Consider the following 16,832-nt stretch of genomic DNA (forward strand, 5'->3'; position numbering starts at 1 on the left):
TTCACAAAGCACGTGTATCTTATAGACGCAAATAAACAGGTTCATTTGAAGTTTAATGCAAACAGACTACTAGATTTTGGGAGGAGTTCAGGAATATGATTATTATTATTATGTTTTTTGGTTTTGTTTTTTACTTGCATATTTCAAAATATATTTGTTTTCACTATTGTCCTACATTGCCCATGTTCTATTGCATACAAAATGTGACCACTTCTTTTTAGTGGTTCGAGATGTCCTCAATGAATAAACAAGCCACGTTGTTTAAAAATTGTAAACTAGACCTCCTTCAAGGCCCAGCCAATCGACCGGTCGATAACCCATGTTTAATTCCCCAGCTCCCGAGAAAGAGCGTTCTTTGTATTTATCTTGGTGATCGTCGGTGTAATTATGTTGGTTTGAAATATTAAATGTCATGAAATCTGGATGAAATAATGAAAGGAAATTCAACTGCTATGAAAGGGCAGAAAATGTAGCTAAAATGCAAGGTCATATTCCGAAGGTCAAAATACGTCACAATACATCCATCATGCAGATTCTGTGCTTCAGTAACAGTATTTGCTGTTTTTTGTGCAATGGATATTAATAAAAGAAATACTGAAAAAGATATTCCCTTCTAGTAAACAAAACAATCTTGAGACGTTTATCTTGAGAAATTGAGAAGACAAAAAAGAGGGGACCGAGGGGGGGCCGTATTTTTAACAACCAACTTGAACAGGGCTTCGCGCCATCGGCGCTGGCGAACTTGGCCATCGGCCACCCCCCCCCCCTTATTCCAGAATCCTAGATCCGATCCTGGACATACATGTACTTTTGATTATTTGAAGATGGAAACCGCTGCTTTATCGAAGAGCAAAGTTCCCCGCACGTTAATGTCTGCAAAACTACTATGGAGGATTACTTGATGGGAGTGATAAGCCTTCTGACCAGTAAAATAATTTTAGAAAAGTGAAAACTAGAGTGACTGTGAAATGAAGGCTGGTTTTAAATATTAAATATCATGAAATCTGGATGAAATAATGAAAGGAAATTGAAATGCCATGAGAGGGCAGAAAATGTAGCTAGAATGCAAAGTCATATAATGTCAAAATACGTCACATTACATCCATCATGGCGGCTGCAAAATGTCAACAACTGTGGATGCAGTTTGCGTGAATGACCGGGGGAAAATACAAAAAAATTCTGTGCTTCAGTAACAGTATTTGCTGCTTTTTGTGCAATGGATATTAATAAAAGAAATGCTGAAAAAGAAATAGTAAAATAGTAAACAAAACAAACTTGAGACCCTTATCTCGAGAAATTGAGAAGACGAAAAAGACGTTCTAAATGTGAAACAAACACAATTGGAACTATTTCGGGATAATTGGATTCGCTTAAAATGTGCTACTGTAATCGTTTGTTTTATTTGTTTGTTTTATTTGTTCGTTTTAGATTTTTTCTGATAATTTCTTTTATTGATATCAGAAATGAGGAAATTAAGAACAATACTACCCTACAGTAGCACATTTTAAGCGAATCCAATTATCCAGAAATAGTTCCAATCGTGTTAACAATAGATATACATGTACTTCTCAAGAGTATCAAGGGTATTTTTGATTATTTGAAGATGGAAACCGGTGCTTTTTCGAAGAGCAAAGTTCCCCGCACATTGATAATTGGCCTAGGCTGGTTGAAAACGTTTTTAGAGGGGTGACTCGCTAGAAGTATTCGCCGTCACTTCGGACTTTTGGGGTTTATACAACACTTGAGACATTGTTTTTGAAAGAATGGGCAGCATTTTAAACCTACTATTGCAGACCATGCTACAATATTAGGTTTAGTTATATACCAGAATACAAGCTTGTCGTGGCCCAACAATATTACTGGAATTTGTGGACCGACTGAAGTTTTGCCATCAATTTACCGACTAACAGAGAAGGTTTAATGTCTTGTCTGTATTTGCACAATGTGAAAGAGGGGTTTATTGTCAAAATATATACGGATGCTGGTATGTGTATTGAAACTATACAAACTTTGACCTATGCACGTCCGTTTCACGTGTTAAAAGAACATTGCGATTGTTAAATCATGGTATATTTCCCAACTGTCAACATACTGTACGTTTTGACGACTCGTATACAATTCCGGAACCTGTAAAGCAATTCACAGATTTTCATTAATTACTGTTCATAGTTTGTACATTTCAGTTTAAATTGTTCATATTTTTTTCAGTAATAAGCCGCTTTCCGTTATGAAATCATTTCAAGTTATTATGATTGTGTACATGACGGATAGTAGTAGCATTGTTTATTGAAGTGACGTGTGACAATAAGAAAATGTTCAATAAATACATAGCTTGAAAATAAAAATCTGTCACCCAGCCCAATGGGCTTACAAGTCACTGGGGTCATGTATATGTACTCACTTATAGAGAATGTATATCAAATAAAGATATATAAAGAGCATGTTCCCATAGAAACAGTATGTTTCATGGATTATGAGGTTACTCAATTGGCTTCAATTCCAACTATATCTCTGGAAATGTCACTTGCTGTTTTTCATTCATATTTCGATATCCAACAATGTTTCGATTGCGTATCCGGTAATTCTAACTAACTACTATTTCGCAAAATTTGCCCAGCCTTGCTTCTACCACATTAAGGTAAATTTACAATTTATCCCTTTTCACCGTGAATATTTATTTACAATAATAGCAGGACGCTCGGGGTAACTACATTTAAAAAGTTGCGGTAAGACTGGACCGGGAAGAAAATACCTAATCACGGGCCAACGGGTTAGGATGAATTTGGCACACCGATTAAAGACATTTATAGTATACATATATCAGGTCTAAAAAGGGCTACTAATATATTGCTCATAGTTTTGAACGGGTACACTGTCCCCGTTAAAGTCCATGTCATTTATGTTTGGGTCCACTATAGTTTAATTTGGGACCAACAGGGTTTAGTTTAGGTCCAAAATGGTTTAGTATGGGACAAACAGGTTTTAATTTGGTCCACCGAGATCTAGTTTGGATCTACCGTAGTTTAGTTTGGGACCAACACGGTTTAGTTTGGGTCCACCATGGTTTACGTACATTTAAAACAAATCAATGCTGACGATTTAAATCCGAGTCAGGCTTGTCCGTGATTAAAAACAAAACAAAAAACGAGACGATTTGAATCAAAATGAATTGAAGTCGGGTATCTACGTATTAAAAAAAAGAACAGTCAAAGTGTTACACTCTCTTGGTTTTGGTGAAATGCGAATATACTAGTACCCAACAATTCAATGTTGACAAAAATATCCCGTGTGTTTTTATATAGTATATCCCCGATTTAAATTTGATTTATATATATATTTGTCCAATTTGAATTTAATACTTTCCGCACTGAGACTGGCATTATAGTGTTCAGGTTAGTTTGGGCACAGTCTGAGAGACTGTGGTTTGGGACTATCTTCGTTTGAAGCCAGGCCTGCCAGTGGTTTGAAGCAGTGTTGGATATCGCCCTCACCGACAAGTTGCAGTAAACGAAAAAAAATGGCTGCGTCCATGTGTTAGCGAAAACACGTGAGTTATCTGACTATTAACATCGTTCCTGACAGTGAGTGAAATGACTTGAAGTACAATTTAAGGTAACAGTCGTTGAGAATTTACAATTTTTCAACTTGAAGCTATTTTAGATCATGAACAATTCTAGCAATTGTTTAGGCAGTACGGCCATGAGCAATGCACCAAAGTCAATCCACAAAGCAGTAAATGCACTTTTAAATGGAGAATTACTGTGGCAGCGAATTTGTTTCGTACACCAGAAATCAGTAGCTAATTGGGTGCAGCAAACAATGTTGCCTCCAAATTTGATGGCGATCTTACTGGCTTCCTGAAACAACGCAGCTGTATTTCAGCCAATAGCTGCCGATTGGGTCATTCCAGTTTTTGTCCCCCCCCCCCCCCCACGGATGGTTTAAATCCGAGGGGTCATATTTCTAGAAAAGTATGGATGGTCTAATTCCGAGAGGTGTCATATTTTTGATATATTTAATTTGTTCACGTACCCATCCGTATACGTCAAATCAGTAAAGTTTCCAGGGGGGTGTGTTAGTTAATAAAAATCCGACACCTGAATGGTGGATTGGAATCCATAGGGTGTCATAACCTTAACATCCATCCGTAGGGGGTGTGGGGTGTGGACAAAAACTGGAATGACCCAATTTTTACTGCAAGTTAGGTGTACGAAAAAAATTTGTGATTCTTCGGACCAGGAGACAAATTAGGGTCTCAATAGGAAGTCAAACTCTCCATATAAAACTTCTTGACAGTTTAGGTTGGCATGAACTATGGAAGTGAAGTTATTACATGTATTTCAGTTATTATTTTCAATCTCTATATAGATTTCTTCCATACTCTTTCTATATATACACATGTTATCTGTAGAGCTTGCTTGGCAGGCGGCCTTCAGTCGCTCTTGCTGTGCTCATTATAGATAACATTTATTGAAATACGAAAACAAGGACTTATGCATTGACCTCTGTGCGTACTTCTGTATCCAGCCATATCTCACAAATGTTTGGGCTGATCAAGTTCAAATTTACACATATATCATACATTATATCTGGCATATGCATTTGTTTCATGATTCTATTCAAGATGGCTGAATGGCAGCCATTTTAATGCCAAAAATGCATAAAAATCACACATTTTCTCCATTCCTTGACCGGATTGTGTGGATAGATTTGATTTACAATTGGTACATACATTGAACACAATAGAACCTTGATTATTTTCGCATCTAGTTCAAAATGGCTGACTTGTGGCTATTTTGTTCCAAAAGTATGCATTTCACATCAAATCCAAAATGGCTGACCGGCAATTATTTTGTTTAAACGAATGCAGTTCCACAGAGCCATATCTTGTACATGCCTGGACCAATCAAGTTTAAACTTCACAAATACATCGTACATTGCATCTGTTTTATAAATAGGGGATTGCTCTGGTAAAATGTTGGGACCCAAACTTGTGACAATAAAATACACAGACCATAGTTATTTTACTTACAGCATCAATATCAAAGGAAGCTGATCTATCGTATATTTATCTACAATGGGGGATGCCGAACAAAAAGCAACCAAAGTTCACCGTGGTCGTAAAAGTGGTCCAAAAGCTGACAAGAAGAAAAAGAAACATGTTCACGAGCAAGAGTTAACTGATCGACAGAGAAATCCAAGAGCTTTTTCTGTCCAATCAGTGGTAAAAACAGCAAGGGCAGTCCGAAGGTAAATAAGGTGGATTAGATCTTGGGAAATAATAATTAAAGATTTTTTTGGGGGAATCCTTACTTATGTATTTCTCTTTTAATATTTTACCTACCATATTCATCTGAACCATTGCTATTGATGATGTTTTGGATAATGGGTCATATGTTTTATGGGATCACTTGAAAACATCGCCCATGTTTTGGTGCTTTTATTCTAAACATGGTTTGTACTATCAACTATTTTAAAGTCAACGCAGACAGGTTTTCTTGCAGTTTGATCTACACTTGGTATCATAAAAACCCTGGCATGAAAACTATTAATTTTTGTTTTTTAATAATTTGGGTACAGGTTTCATTCACAAGAAAAAAATATATTCTATAAATTCTAGTTCAAACTTTTCTTCCAAAAAAAAGCTCCATTGGAAAGACATTGTGGCTGTGCATATTGAATTGAAATCTACTGATACTGATTTGCATTTTATTAATATGTCCTATTTAATTAACAATTATCATTATTATTATCAGTTTTTACCGTATTTATTAATTTTTGGGACACCAAATGTTCACCCAGCTGCTGGTGCTCTTTTGTGATGTGCAATGGTTAAGATGAATACGGTAATAGCCATATTTTTACATTGCCGTGTTATGATTATCCACAGTTTTAATTTAACACAAATGTCAATGACCTGCCAAACGAGTATGAAATCAATGCAGTTAGATACTTCTGATCAGTTGATTGCTAGTTTTCTTTCAAATATGGTGCACCCATGGAATTGGCAAAATAATCATACATGTATACTTTTATTTTATGATGAATTGGAATTTCCTCAGTAGTAAAATTCTTGCTTTTACAACATGGACCAAAAACATTATGTACAAGTATTGAAGCCAATCACATATAATATTTTCTATAGGCAGAAAAAAGTTCTTTTCAAAGATAGTATTTTTAGTTTGCAATGAGGTATATTATGAGAATACCTAAAAGTATGCACGAAGACAGTACAGCGACAGTATCGATCGATGCGCAGCGTACTGTCTGAGTACATACTTTGAGGTATTTTCATAATAACCTTATTATTATACATCTTTCCCTTCCAAGGATACATCATGGGAATGCTGAAATCCAAAAAGTTTAGAACATAATCAGTGAACTCCTTTATGTTGAGTCCGGTCAAACCCTGGTGGCAACTATGTTTGTTTATATTATTAGAGGACGCTTACGCGCGTAATCCATATTCGGAATTCGCATTTCCTAATATGGTAGGATGAAAATACCCCGGAAAATTATGGCACGCTGTAACTTATGGCGTTATGGTGACAGATGTATAATAATTTACCATATTGTGAGGTTATCGCAAGAATACAACATTATACAAAAAGCTAATACATATAAGAGAAGTTGATGCTGCCCCATACTGCCTCAGTGCATACTTTCTGGTAATATTATAATTATATATCGCTTCTTGAGTCATACCAGCCGAACAAAATCACTGGGAACACATATTCACAAAAGTCATGACACCAAGTGTTAGAGCAATACTGAACTATTAATTTTATTAAATTATTGTTTTCTTTTAGAACTTTAGATATTGAAACAAAGAAGCAGCACATACCTTTGGTAGACAGAACACCTTTGGAGCCTCCACCTATTGTAGTTGCAGTCGTTGGACCGCCTAAAGTCGGCAAGACTACTCTTATTAAAGGGTTGATTAAAAACTTTACGAGACAGAATTTAACAGATATACAAGGACCAGTTACAATAGTATCCGGTAATTTATTTATTTGACTAGACGCTTTGTAATTTGTGTCATTATCAGTGACTTTCATGAGATTTCATCTAATTCCCCACCACCACACACTTTGACAGATTTGACATTGATTTAGTTGATTTTGTCTGATTTAAGAATATTTAAAAATTCACATTTTAATTGCATTTTTAAGAATATTTTCTATAACTTATTAAGAATAAATTTAGAAAATTTGTAATTTGCACATCTTTCTCTTCAATCACATTTTGATATTGATTTTTTTACATTTTCATTGCAGGTAAAAAAAGGAGACTTTCAATAATCGAGTGTAATAATGATATTAATTGTTTAATTGACATCGCTAAAGTTGCAGACTTGGTAAGTTTCTCCTACAGTAAGTGCAGTATCAATCAGTGTGTTCTTTAAACTGATATGACGCACCAATGACGCACACGAATTTGCTGTGGTGCAACTTGTTATACATAATCATCGGTGCATCATTGACGCAACACAAAAGATTACATTGATATATAGTGATCTTGAAACATCTCCCTATACCGAGTAAGTCATAAAATTCAAAATTTGGTAAAATGAAATTCATGAAAATAAATGGGAAAATGAAGAAAATGAACAGCCTTGATAATTTTCAAGTCAGTTACACAGTCATTTTCAATTTTTTTTTTTTTTATAAAGACCAAGCTGACAGGTCTTGATTTTTTTGGGATTCCACTCTGGATCCCTACAAAATCAATCGTTTTAGAGAGCACTCTGGTAACAGTATTACCAGGGTACCCTTGAAATCCAGTCATGACATCTATCAATTTCCAAATTACATTGTTACTTTGGTAATTTTAAAATTTATGGCACCCACTATTTTCTATGTGACATCTCCCGCAGCACACATTAAATTAAATACCTAAAATGAGGAGGAAAAAGATTTAATAGTCATATTAAAAAATGAAATCTATGATTAGCTTTGAATTTTTGTTGTTTTAATTACTGTAAATGCATTAATTATTTGCTGGGTTTTAATTTTGTTATTTTGGCTGATAAGTAAAAACCACTAAATTAAATCTACATGAACATGTAAAATAACAATAAAACTCGCTGTTTTCTTGACAAATTCATGAAATTAAAACTCAGAGAATATGCTCAAAACATCAAAATAATTAAATGTCAGTGAAAATAAATGGTTTTACAGTTTAGCACGCTTAGCTATAAGTGACAATAAAACCTTGCGGAAAATTAAAGCCTCTATACTGTACATTGTTCAAACATCAAAAAATATAAAATAGTATGATTTCTCACTGTTTTTAACAAACAGTGCCATTTTTTCTCAATTTGTGTCAGTGGTTTGCATTGCATTGGCACTTTGTCAATTTCTTTGCTTCATTGAGTGCACTGTCTACAATTTTGAAAACCATAATTGTAATATATGAATATAAGCACTCGTAGTACATAATCACACTGATCTACTTGCTAGTCAATACTATACTCTGTGTGTGCATTCTTTACACTGTTTTTATTATCATCTAGGTGTTGTTATTGGTCGATGCAAGTTTTGGATTTGAAATGGAAACATTTGAATTTCTGAACATTGTGCAAGTGCATGGGTTCCCTCGAATCATGGGAGTTCTGACGCATCTCGATACTTTTAAACAAAACAAAGTATTGAAGAAGACGAAGAAAAGAATGAAACACCGATTCTGGACTGAAATCTACCAAGGTGCCAAGTTGTTTTATATTTCTGGATTGGTCCATGGCGAGTATAACAAGATGGATATCAGGAATTTAGGACGTTTTATCTCGGTTATGAAATTCCGGCCACTTACATGGAGAACTACACATCCGTACATCGTTGCTGACAGGTAGGGAAACAGTTGATTTATAATCAGTTATTAATTTTTCCCATCTACATAATTTTGTTTGTTGGGAGGAGTATTGATATCATTGTTAATATTCACTTTCAGCGACCTTTCAATCTGATTCATGCGGTAATTAGAAACACTATGCGGCGGATTTTTCACATTTGTTTTGAGGTTGCGCTGAAGACGTGTATTTCACGAAAACAAGCTGTCTGTCAATGTGTAAAAAAACTGGTGGTGGTCAGTTTGCTATACATTCTAAGTGTTCACATCATGAGAATTGAATTGATTAGTTAACATTTTCTTTTTTCTTCTCAAGGATGGAAGATTTGACTGATCCCGAGAAGATAAGACTGGATGGGAAATGTGATAGATCGATTGCTCTGTATGGATATGTACGTGGTACACCAATTAAATCAAACAGCCATATTCACATACCAGGTAAGGTTTTATCTATCGTCTACACATGCAATTGTTTGAAATGTTGTTTTGGCGTGATCTCAAGCTTTACTTATTTACTAAGGGAAGAGTAGGAAATCAAACGGGCGGTGCATCGCGGTCATTACCGCGGTGGTGGTGGGTGCTCGCCGGTCGACCGCATTTTATGCAAATTTATGCATAGATTCCATGACGCCGGCTGACCGCGGTCTTCGGCGGTGGGCTCGCACAGCAATTCACACTTATTGTCAAGACCATTAATGAACACAAAGAACTGGGAAATTAAAAGGATCACAAAGTTCTAATGAAAAATTAAACCAATTTGGCTGAGCCAAAAGCTAGGAAACTACTAAGTAGTCTATAATAGTTGACATTATTTTATTTGCCTGAGCTTTGGAATAAAATCACAAAACGATCCAGAAAGACGTAGAGATCAACATAATATAAAATATGATTGCATTATTTTGTGAATATATATCATGCATGGTCTCGGAAAATGTTTAGAAAGATTAATGTTTCGCGTAGACCAAATATAATCACGCATAAGTATAAATTCAAAGTGTTTTAATACATTGGTGAGAGGTCGCATTTACGTGAACAAGAACATGCACTAAGAAGAAAAAGCAAGCCAAAGTCGAAACGGGGTGTATCATGGACTTGGTACAACATGCGCTGCGACAATTGAGTGATCGTCGACATCATTTTGGGGCACAATTGAACTTCAAGTACGTTGTGAAACTTGCTACGCAGCGATGCTGACATCAAGTGTTTGTTGACCGAAGTTTGACCCCAAGTCACGCACTGAACTGGCGCGTTACCTTAGCAACCCTTATTTTCTTGGATCACGCTTTGATCTCGTAAATTTGTTATTATATCCGGCGGTACTGTAATAACACGACTTGTATCCAACTCTGTATTGGCTTTGAATATTTCAACATCGTTTACTTAGTGTGCTGCTTTTCTAATAACGCAAATATGTTTACAGTATTGCACAGGCTCTAAGTATTTCAACTTTGCAATGTATTGCTTTTATAATAATTACGCAAACTAAGTTATTTTCATTATTGTTGGGACACTAACCCGGGCTATTGGGTCTGTGAATATTTCAATATTACCGACTTGATAATGCGTTGCATTCGTAATTATTACGCAAATATAAACATGGGCGCATTTAAATCATTGAAAAGATAGTCAGGTCCCGAAGTCAGGTGTCTAACGAAAGTCGAGAAAATATTTTAAATACTTGTGACTCATCGGTGAATTATTTTATTCGAAATAAAGTGAATATGTAATATTAACCATACAATAACATACAATATCATGCGTAATGTAAAATTTTTCTATAATAAACTCGCAGCGCACTTCGATCGCATTATTCGCGTACATTTCGACTGAACTCTAATCACGTGTTTGAATTACATGCGGCAATGGGCAATGACCTCAATGAGTTCACGCACTGACATTTAAATTCGGGCCACCCAGTCTGACGCAAAACGATATAGTTACTTAACATGTGTTCAAAAAATCGGTAAACTCTCGCGAAGAGTTAACTGAAAGGCAACGTCGTTTTTGACCATAAAAAAAAACACGTCAATACAAGATTATGTGTGCGAGGTTAGATTTATAGAACGTACATGACCGCTTAACTCTGTTTTTTTTTTTTATAATCATGTCGCACGTGAAACACAGGAGACATTTTAGTTCGTCCATTTCTTGTTTACCGATCTTGAACTTTTTGTCTGGAATGCAATACAGGCAAAGAATAAACATTAATGATACCCATCGTTGTCAAATCAACAAGAGGCTCGAATCAGGAAGGCTCGGCTATTTAAAACTTCGTAAATAACATTCTTTTCATGTGGTAGACTTTATTCAAGTGTAACAAACGTAAGTGAAATGTATGGACGAGTCATAATACTCGTACCTTCGAAAGTTACGACTTTTACTCTTGGAATTGGTGATAAATACATGCATAAAATACAACATTGTTTCACGCAACAACAATTCGTATACAGCATTGGACTTATGGATTTTTATATTAATAAAATACGTGGGCTGATAATATTACCATATGCTTAGTATTTCCATGCCAGCGATGCTCGTAACCTGCTCGATTTAAAAACAGCTATTTGAAACAAAGACTCATGGAATCACAAATGAAACTGTTAAGTACGTATTTCACACCTTTTCTACGACCGCGGTTGCAACCTGTACCGGTGTCCACCGCGGTCGAGACCCCTAATTATAAGCATTCCGCGGCTCTCCCCGGTGTACCGCGGAGAGCCGCGGTGATTACCGCGGTGAACCGCCCGTTTGATTTCCTACCTTCCCCTAACATGGTCATTATAATTTATAGCCAGGTATTAATAATTGTCATTGTAATTTGACCTATTTAAATAATTTTCAAAATGGATTCTGAGAAAGAGAGATTAGTAATGTTCACGCTACACGAAGTATGGGCTAATCTCATATATTTGCATATCGGATAGATGCAATTGTGTTCACGCATGGAGAAAACAGTGGTTAGCACAGGCTAGGGAATGCCCAAACTAATTAGAACATACAAAATCTGCAGTCATCTGATCATCAGATTAGCTAGAAAGGTATACGTGTTAGTTCTACCATCATAAAACATTAACAAAGCAAATTCAGAAAGTGCAGATGACAGATTAACAGGAAGTAGCACTACGGTTACTAGGCTGTGTTTAGCGTTTTCTTAGCCCGGCCTAAGGTATTTGACCTATTATCCTGTGCTAAGGCGCTGTGCGTGAATGATACAATTGTAGCTACAACAAGTCTGTATAGCAGTATGGATATAGTAATAGTACCAAATACTGTTAACAGTTGTTGAGAGTACATGTAGGGATTACCAATTTTTGTATGTAACACTAGAGACAAGGTTTTAGATACAGCAACTTCTGAGAGATTATTAAAAAAAAATTTCACAATTCTTGTATTTCATTTTTATTTTCGTTAATCAAGGATGTGGAGACTTCCCCGTTCATGATATAACGTTCCTGCCAGATCCGTGTCCATTACCAGAAAAACTGAAAAAAAGAGTATTAAACGAGAAAGAGCGATTAATTTATGCTCCAATGTCTGGAGTTGGTGGTATAGTTTATGATAAAGATGTTGTGTACATTGAACTTGGGAGTAAAAAAGCACATAGCGAGACATTAACGGTAAGTGAAACACTGAATTCTAACTGAACTCTGTGTGATATGGCTTGCTCTGATGACAATGTTACTTTTTTGGGACTACTTTATTGCATGCATCAGATTACATACTGTAAAAAGATATGTCACCTGATCCGCGAGTGTATTGTTATGTAAAAAGTAGTGCCATTGGTGTAATTGAAAATGGCGGAATAAGCAAATGTGAAAGATCTTTGGTTTCTTTGATGTTTCGTGTGTTTCTGAGTCAACACATCACAGACAATAAAAATATTTAAATTAAGGTTATTTGCATAAAGTTCCTTTTTGAAATGAAGATGTTGATGGGGTAGTTTATATCAGAGTAGAAGATTGCATTGGATATCGTACGCATATTGTGTTTTTCTATAAGCTTATATTTGTTTTCAAGTGGATTCAGTTTCAATGCACATTCTACTATCGAAGCACACTCAATAAAGTATGGGATTAGTACCCTCATGCAATGAAGTCTTCAAGCAAATTATCTTCTGTGCATTCTACAGTCTACATCCTGCAGTAATTGGGAATATTTGGTATTGTATTATTTATTTTCACAGGAAGAAGAAAAACCAGTTCATGAAATGGTTACAAATATTATTGGAACTCAACAAACGATTGACAGTAAAATGGCTAAAAGTAAACTGTCACTATTTAAAGCGTCAAAACCACTAATTTCTGATCAAGTTGAAGGGTAGGTGCTACGACAATGCTTCCACGCAGTGTTGCTACAATATTGTGTACGCAACATAGAAAATAAAAAAAATCTAATTCTTAAGGGAATTTACAAGTCTAAGAACATAACAATATAAACTTTTAAAGGGGCATGTGTTTTTTGGAAATTTTTCCATATTTTAAAATCCATATAACTGTATAGTAGTTGTCCGGGTATAAACCATACTGGTCTATATTGTGGTCCAGTATGGTATTTGTATAAACCACAAACGTCTTTATTAAAAAAAATATGAAAAAATTTACTAAAACACACCCAATTCTCTTGCTGAAAGCCTCTACAGATAGCCACAATGAATGGGAAAAAAACGGCATAAGCAATTGGTGTGTTAATTAATTCCTCGCATTGATTACTGTAATCACTTTTAAAAATGATAAAGTCACTTAGTTTAGCAAACAAATCCTGAAAAATTGAAGCACTAAAGCTAGCCTGCATATTAAATAGTTTGTATGTGGTGTCTAATTATCAAATCCAACATACATGTATTCCTATTGATATAATCAGTCAAGACGAATTCGGAAATTATTCTAAATTTGATTTGAAGATTTCTCATGAACTGTAGAAAATCCAAAGCACACAGGTTCAGTGCAAGATTTTCTACAAATCATACAAGGTGGGAATGCAAATTGAATTCACTTTAACTAACAATGAATGCTAAATATTCAGTCAAATGTTGATGAAAAAGATCTATCAATTCATGGTGTATCTTAAGTTCTCGTTCAGAAAATTTTTTTAATCTCACTAAGACGGGCAGTGAAGACTGGTGTTTAAGATGAAAGATGCTCATTTGTTTCACCAGGAAATTTGCCATGCCAACTGAGGAGCTTGTTATTCATGATGGAAGAACACGTCGGAAAGCAGTCTTTACAAATGAGGATGGTGATGATAATGACAGTGATGACGACGACGATGATGAAAGTGATGATGATGATGATGATGATAATGATGATGAAAGTGGTGAGGCGGAAGAAGAGGAAGAGGAGGAGGAAAAAGATGATGAAGAAGAGGTGAAAACTTTTAAACATGAGGTACTACTAATATCTGTATAGAATTTTATAAATTTATTCTCAAAATTCATTTTCCAGCTGTTTGGGTATTGTTTGGTCTTGTGTAACATGAACATCCACACATTTTACCACATTTATGTTTATTTTAGTACCACGATGAATAAAAATTGTAGATCCTGCTTTTTTAATTATTGAAACATGAGAGTACTGTGATTTTCGTTATCAACTTCAGTGAACATGGAGAAAATAATTGCAAGTGAAAATATTGCATTCTACGATTGTACTTTTTCAATTTAACAATTTACATTGAGTTGATTAACCTTTTCACCACAAATTCACAAAATAGTCTTGTTCATAGTCTGCACTATTCTGCAGAAGATTGGGACAAAAATAGCCAAATTATTTGAGTAAAAAACTGAAAATTGACTCGAATTTTGTATGTTGGCTCCAAAATTAGGGTTCATTTCCAGAAATATTGAAGAATATTAGAAAAAAAGTGTGGAAAAATTTGTGCAAGAAACTCTGGTGGTGAAAAGGTTAATAATCTTATGGAGTAACCCATTTTCACTGAATAATTTGTCATTTGGTGGTTTGATATTGGAAGGATATCGTGAGACAGAGAAAAATAAAATCCCACAAGCTCAAAAATCTGGGATGTGAAAATACATGATGGTTGTGTTGTGTTATAGCAGATACAAATAGAATTGCAGATTTGTACTGTATTATCTCTGTTAGTAGGGCATACCATGGTGCCTATAGTGATGATGTATGTCTATGGTCTAATAGATCAGTACAATAAATACAATTTTTGGTTATGTGTGCTTAAAAATGTACTTCTTATAAATTAAATATGGTGCATAATAGTGAAAAAAATGAATACTATAGATTACTTTATTTTCGCTTGGAATTTATTTTCGCTATTTTTGCTGAAAGGATGATTCCGTGAAAATAAAATACAGAGAATATACTTTTTTCCCTATATTTCACATTCAACTCGTCAAAAATCAGTGAAAATAATTTCCAAACAAAACACCCAAAATGCCTTTTCAGCGAAAATTAATTCCAGCTAAAATAAAGTGTTTCACAGTAGTTTGAAAATGTTTGATTTCCAGTTTGTATAATTTGTCTAAAAGTAATCTCTTTATTGATATTAAAGCAAGAAGATGATATCAAGATTGAAAGAGATGTGAAAAGACCTTTTAAAAAACAGAAAATTGTGAGTAATTTTTGACAATATTTCTAGTACTGCATGAAATTTTTGAATAATTAGCAATTAGCGCAAAAATAATAATAAATATTTTGTTTCCTATGAGGCGCTCAAAATCTAATATATTTGTAAAATGATGATGTGGCACGTTGTGAACTAAATTTTCAGTTCCACAGTACCTGGTAAAAAAAGTTACATGTTTATTTGGAATGCTGCTTCATAAAGAGCCAAGCATAAAAATCATATAGTTGAAAAATATATCATGAACTTGACACAGAATTTACATAATTATATATAACTATGTTTGACTTATTTTGGTGAACACTTACTGCAAATGTGATAATGTTTTGTTCCTGTTTTTTAGGATGTTAATTTTGCTGACAGTGGTGATGAACTGGAAGTTGATCCTGATGACTTTTTAAAATCAGGAAGTACAATAAAAAAGAGAAATGATACTCCATGTGAGATTATGGCAAGCACCAAAAAAGTTACTAAATCAAATAAAAGTTTTGATGAAAATGGCCACAGTGGCAGTGATGTTCGCAACAGTGATGATAATGACGATGATAATGAACATAGCAACAGTGACGATGATGATGCTGAACACAGCGACAGTGACGATGATGATGCTGAACACAGCGACAGTGACGATGATGACAGTGGCTGTGAGAATGATGATACCAACGAGGAGGAAGAGGAGGGAGAAAGTGATTTTGTATCCATGGATACAGATGAGGAACATGATGAGGACAGACAGACAAAAACAAATACAGATTTGAGAGACGAAACAAGGACTAAAGGAAAAAATGAAAAGAAAACTAAAAAAAATGCTAAAAACAAACAGTCTGTCAAGTTTGAGGAAGATAAAGATTGGGACAAAGACGAGTCAGTTGCAATAGCAACGGAAGCAGTTGCTGACAATATTGTGGAAGAAGGTATAAATGAAGGTTTTGGAAAAGGTGAGGATGAGAGGAGTACACAGACTTGCTTTGAAACCAGCATTAAGCTAAGTTGGTAAATTGTTGCCACTACCGGTACCTGTGATTCACTGAGGATTGCTTGTTGGGATATGCACATTATACATTACTGTGAAATCACTAAATGTAATTTATGGGTTTGGTTCAGTGCATGATTAGCAGAAGCTTAGATCTACCTGTCCCCCCAAAGTCCTCCCTTGGTCGCTAAATTGCCTCATCCATTGCACTTTTTGAATTCATTTTTAATTGTTCCTAAAAATGTAATAATAAGTCCTACATGGACTCCATGTCACCATAGGAATGATCACAGAGTACCAATTTAACTTTGAAATGGCATTAGTATGAATTATATAGTCACAAAATATAATTTTTGAGTTATAAAACAGGTTTCGTTATTTTATGATTATGTTTTGATTGTTATACTACAAATTAATTTTA

General features: G+C 34.9%; 1 protein-coding gene across 1 annotated transcript in view; it reads left to right on the forward strand.

Annotated features, from left to right (window-relative positions):
• The first annotated feature begins 3,453 nt into the window (after positions 1-3,453).
• LOC100377776 (ribosome biogenesis protein BMS1 homolog) overlaps positions 3,454-16,832 on the forward strand; it is a 28,916-nt gene continuing 15,537 nt past the window's right edge. The window contains exons 1-11 of the mRNA XM_006816488.3: positions 3,454-3,612; positions 5,035-5,250; positions 6,810-7,000; positions 7,278-7,357; positions 8,516-8,847; positions 9,164-9,285; positions 12,265-12,464; positions 13,031-13,164; positions 14,003-14,231; positions 15,367-15,426; positions 15,782-16,376. Coding sequence (XP_006816551.1) covers positions 5,078-5,250; positions 6,810-7,000; positions 7,278-7,357; positions 8,516-8,847; positions 9,164-9,285; positions 12,265-12,464; positions 13,031-13,164; positions 14,003-14,231; positions 15,367-15,426; positions 15,782-16,376 — 2,116 coding nt within the window. The 5' untranslated portion in view covers positions 3,454-3,612; positions 5,035-5,077. The remainder of the gene's footprint in view (positions 3,613-5,034; positions 5,251-6,809; positions 7,001-7,277; positions 7,358-8,515; positions 8,848-9,163; positions 9,286-12,264; positions 12,465-13,030; positions 13,165-14,002; positions 14,232-15,366; positions 15,427-15,781; positions 16,377-16,832) is intronic.

This window comes from Saccoglossus kowalevskii, chromosome 15 (assembly GCF_978046115.1).
Source record: "Saccoglossus kowalevskii chromosome 15, keSacKowa6.1, whole genome shotgun sequence".
NCBI classification, from domain to species: domain Eukaryota; kingdom Metazoa; phylum Hemichordata; class Enteropneusta; family Harrimaniidae; genus Saccoglossus; species Saccoglossus kowalevskii.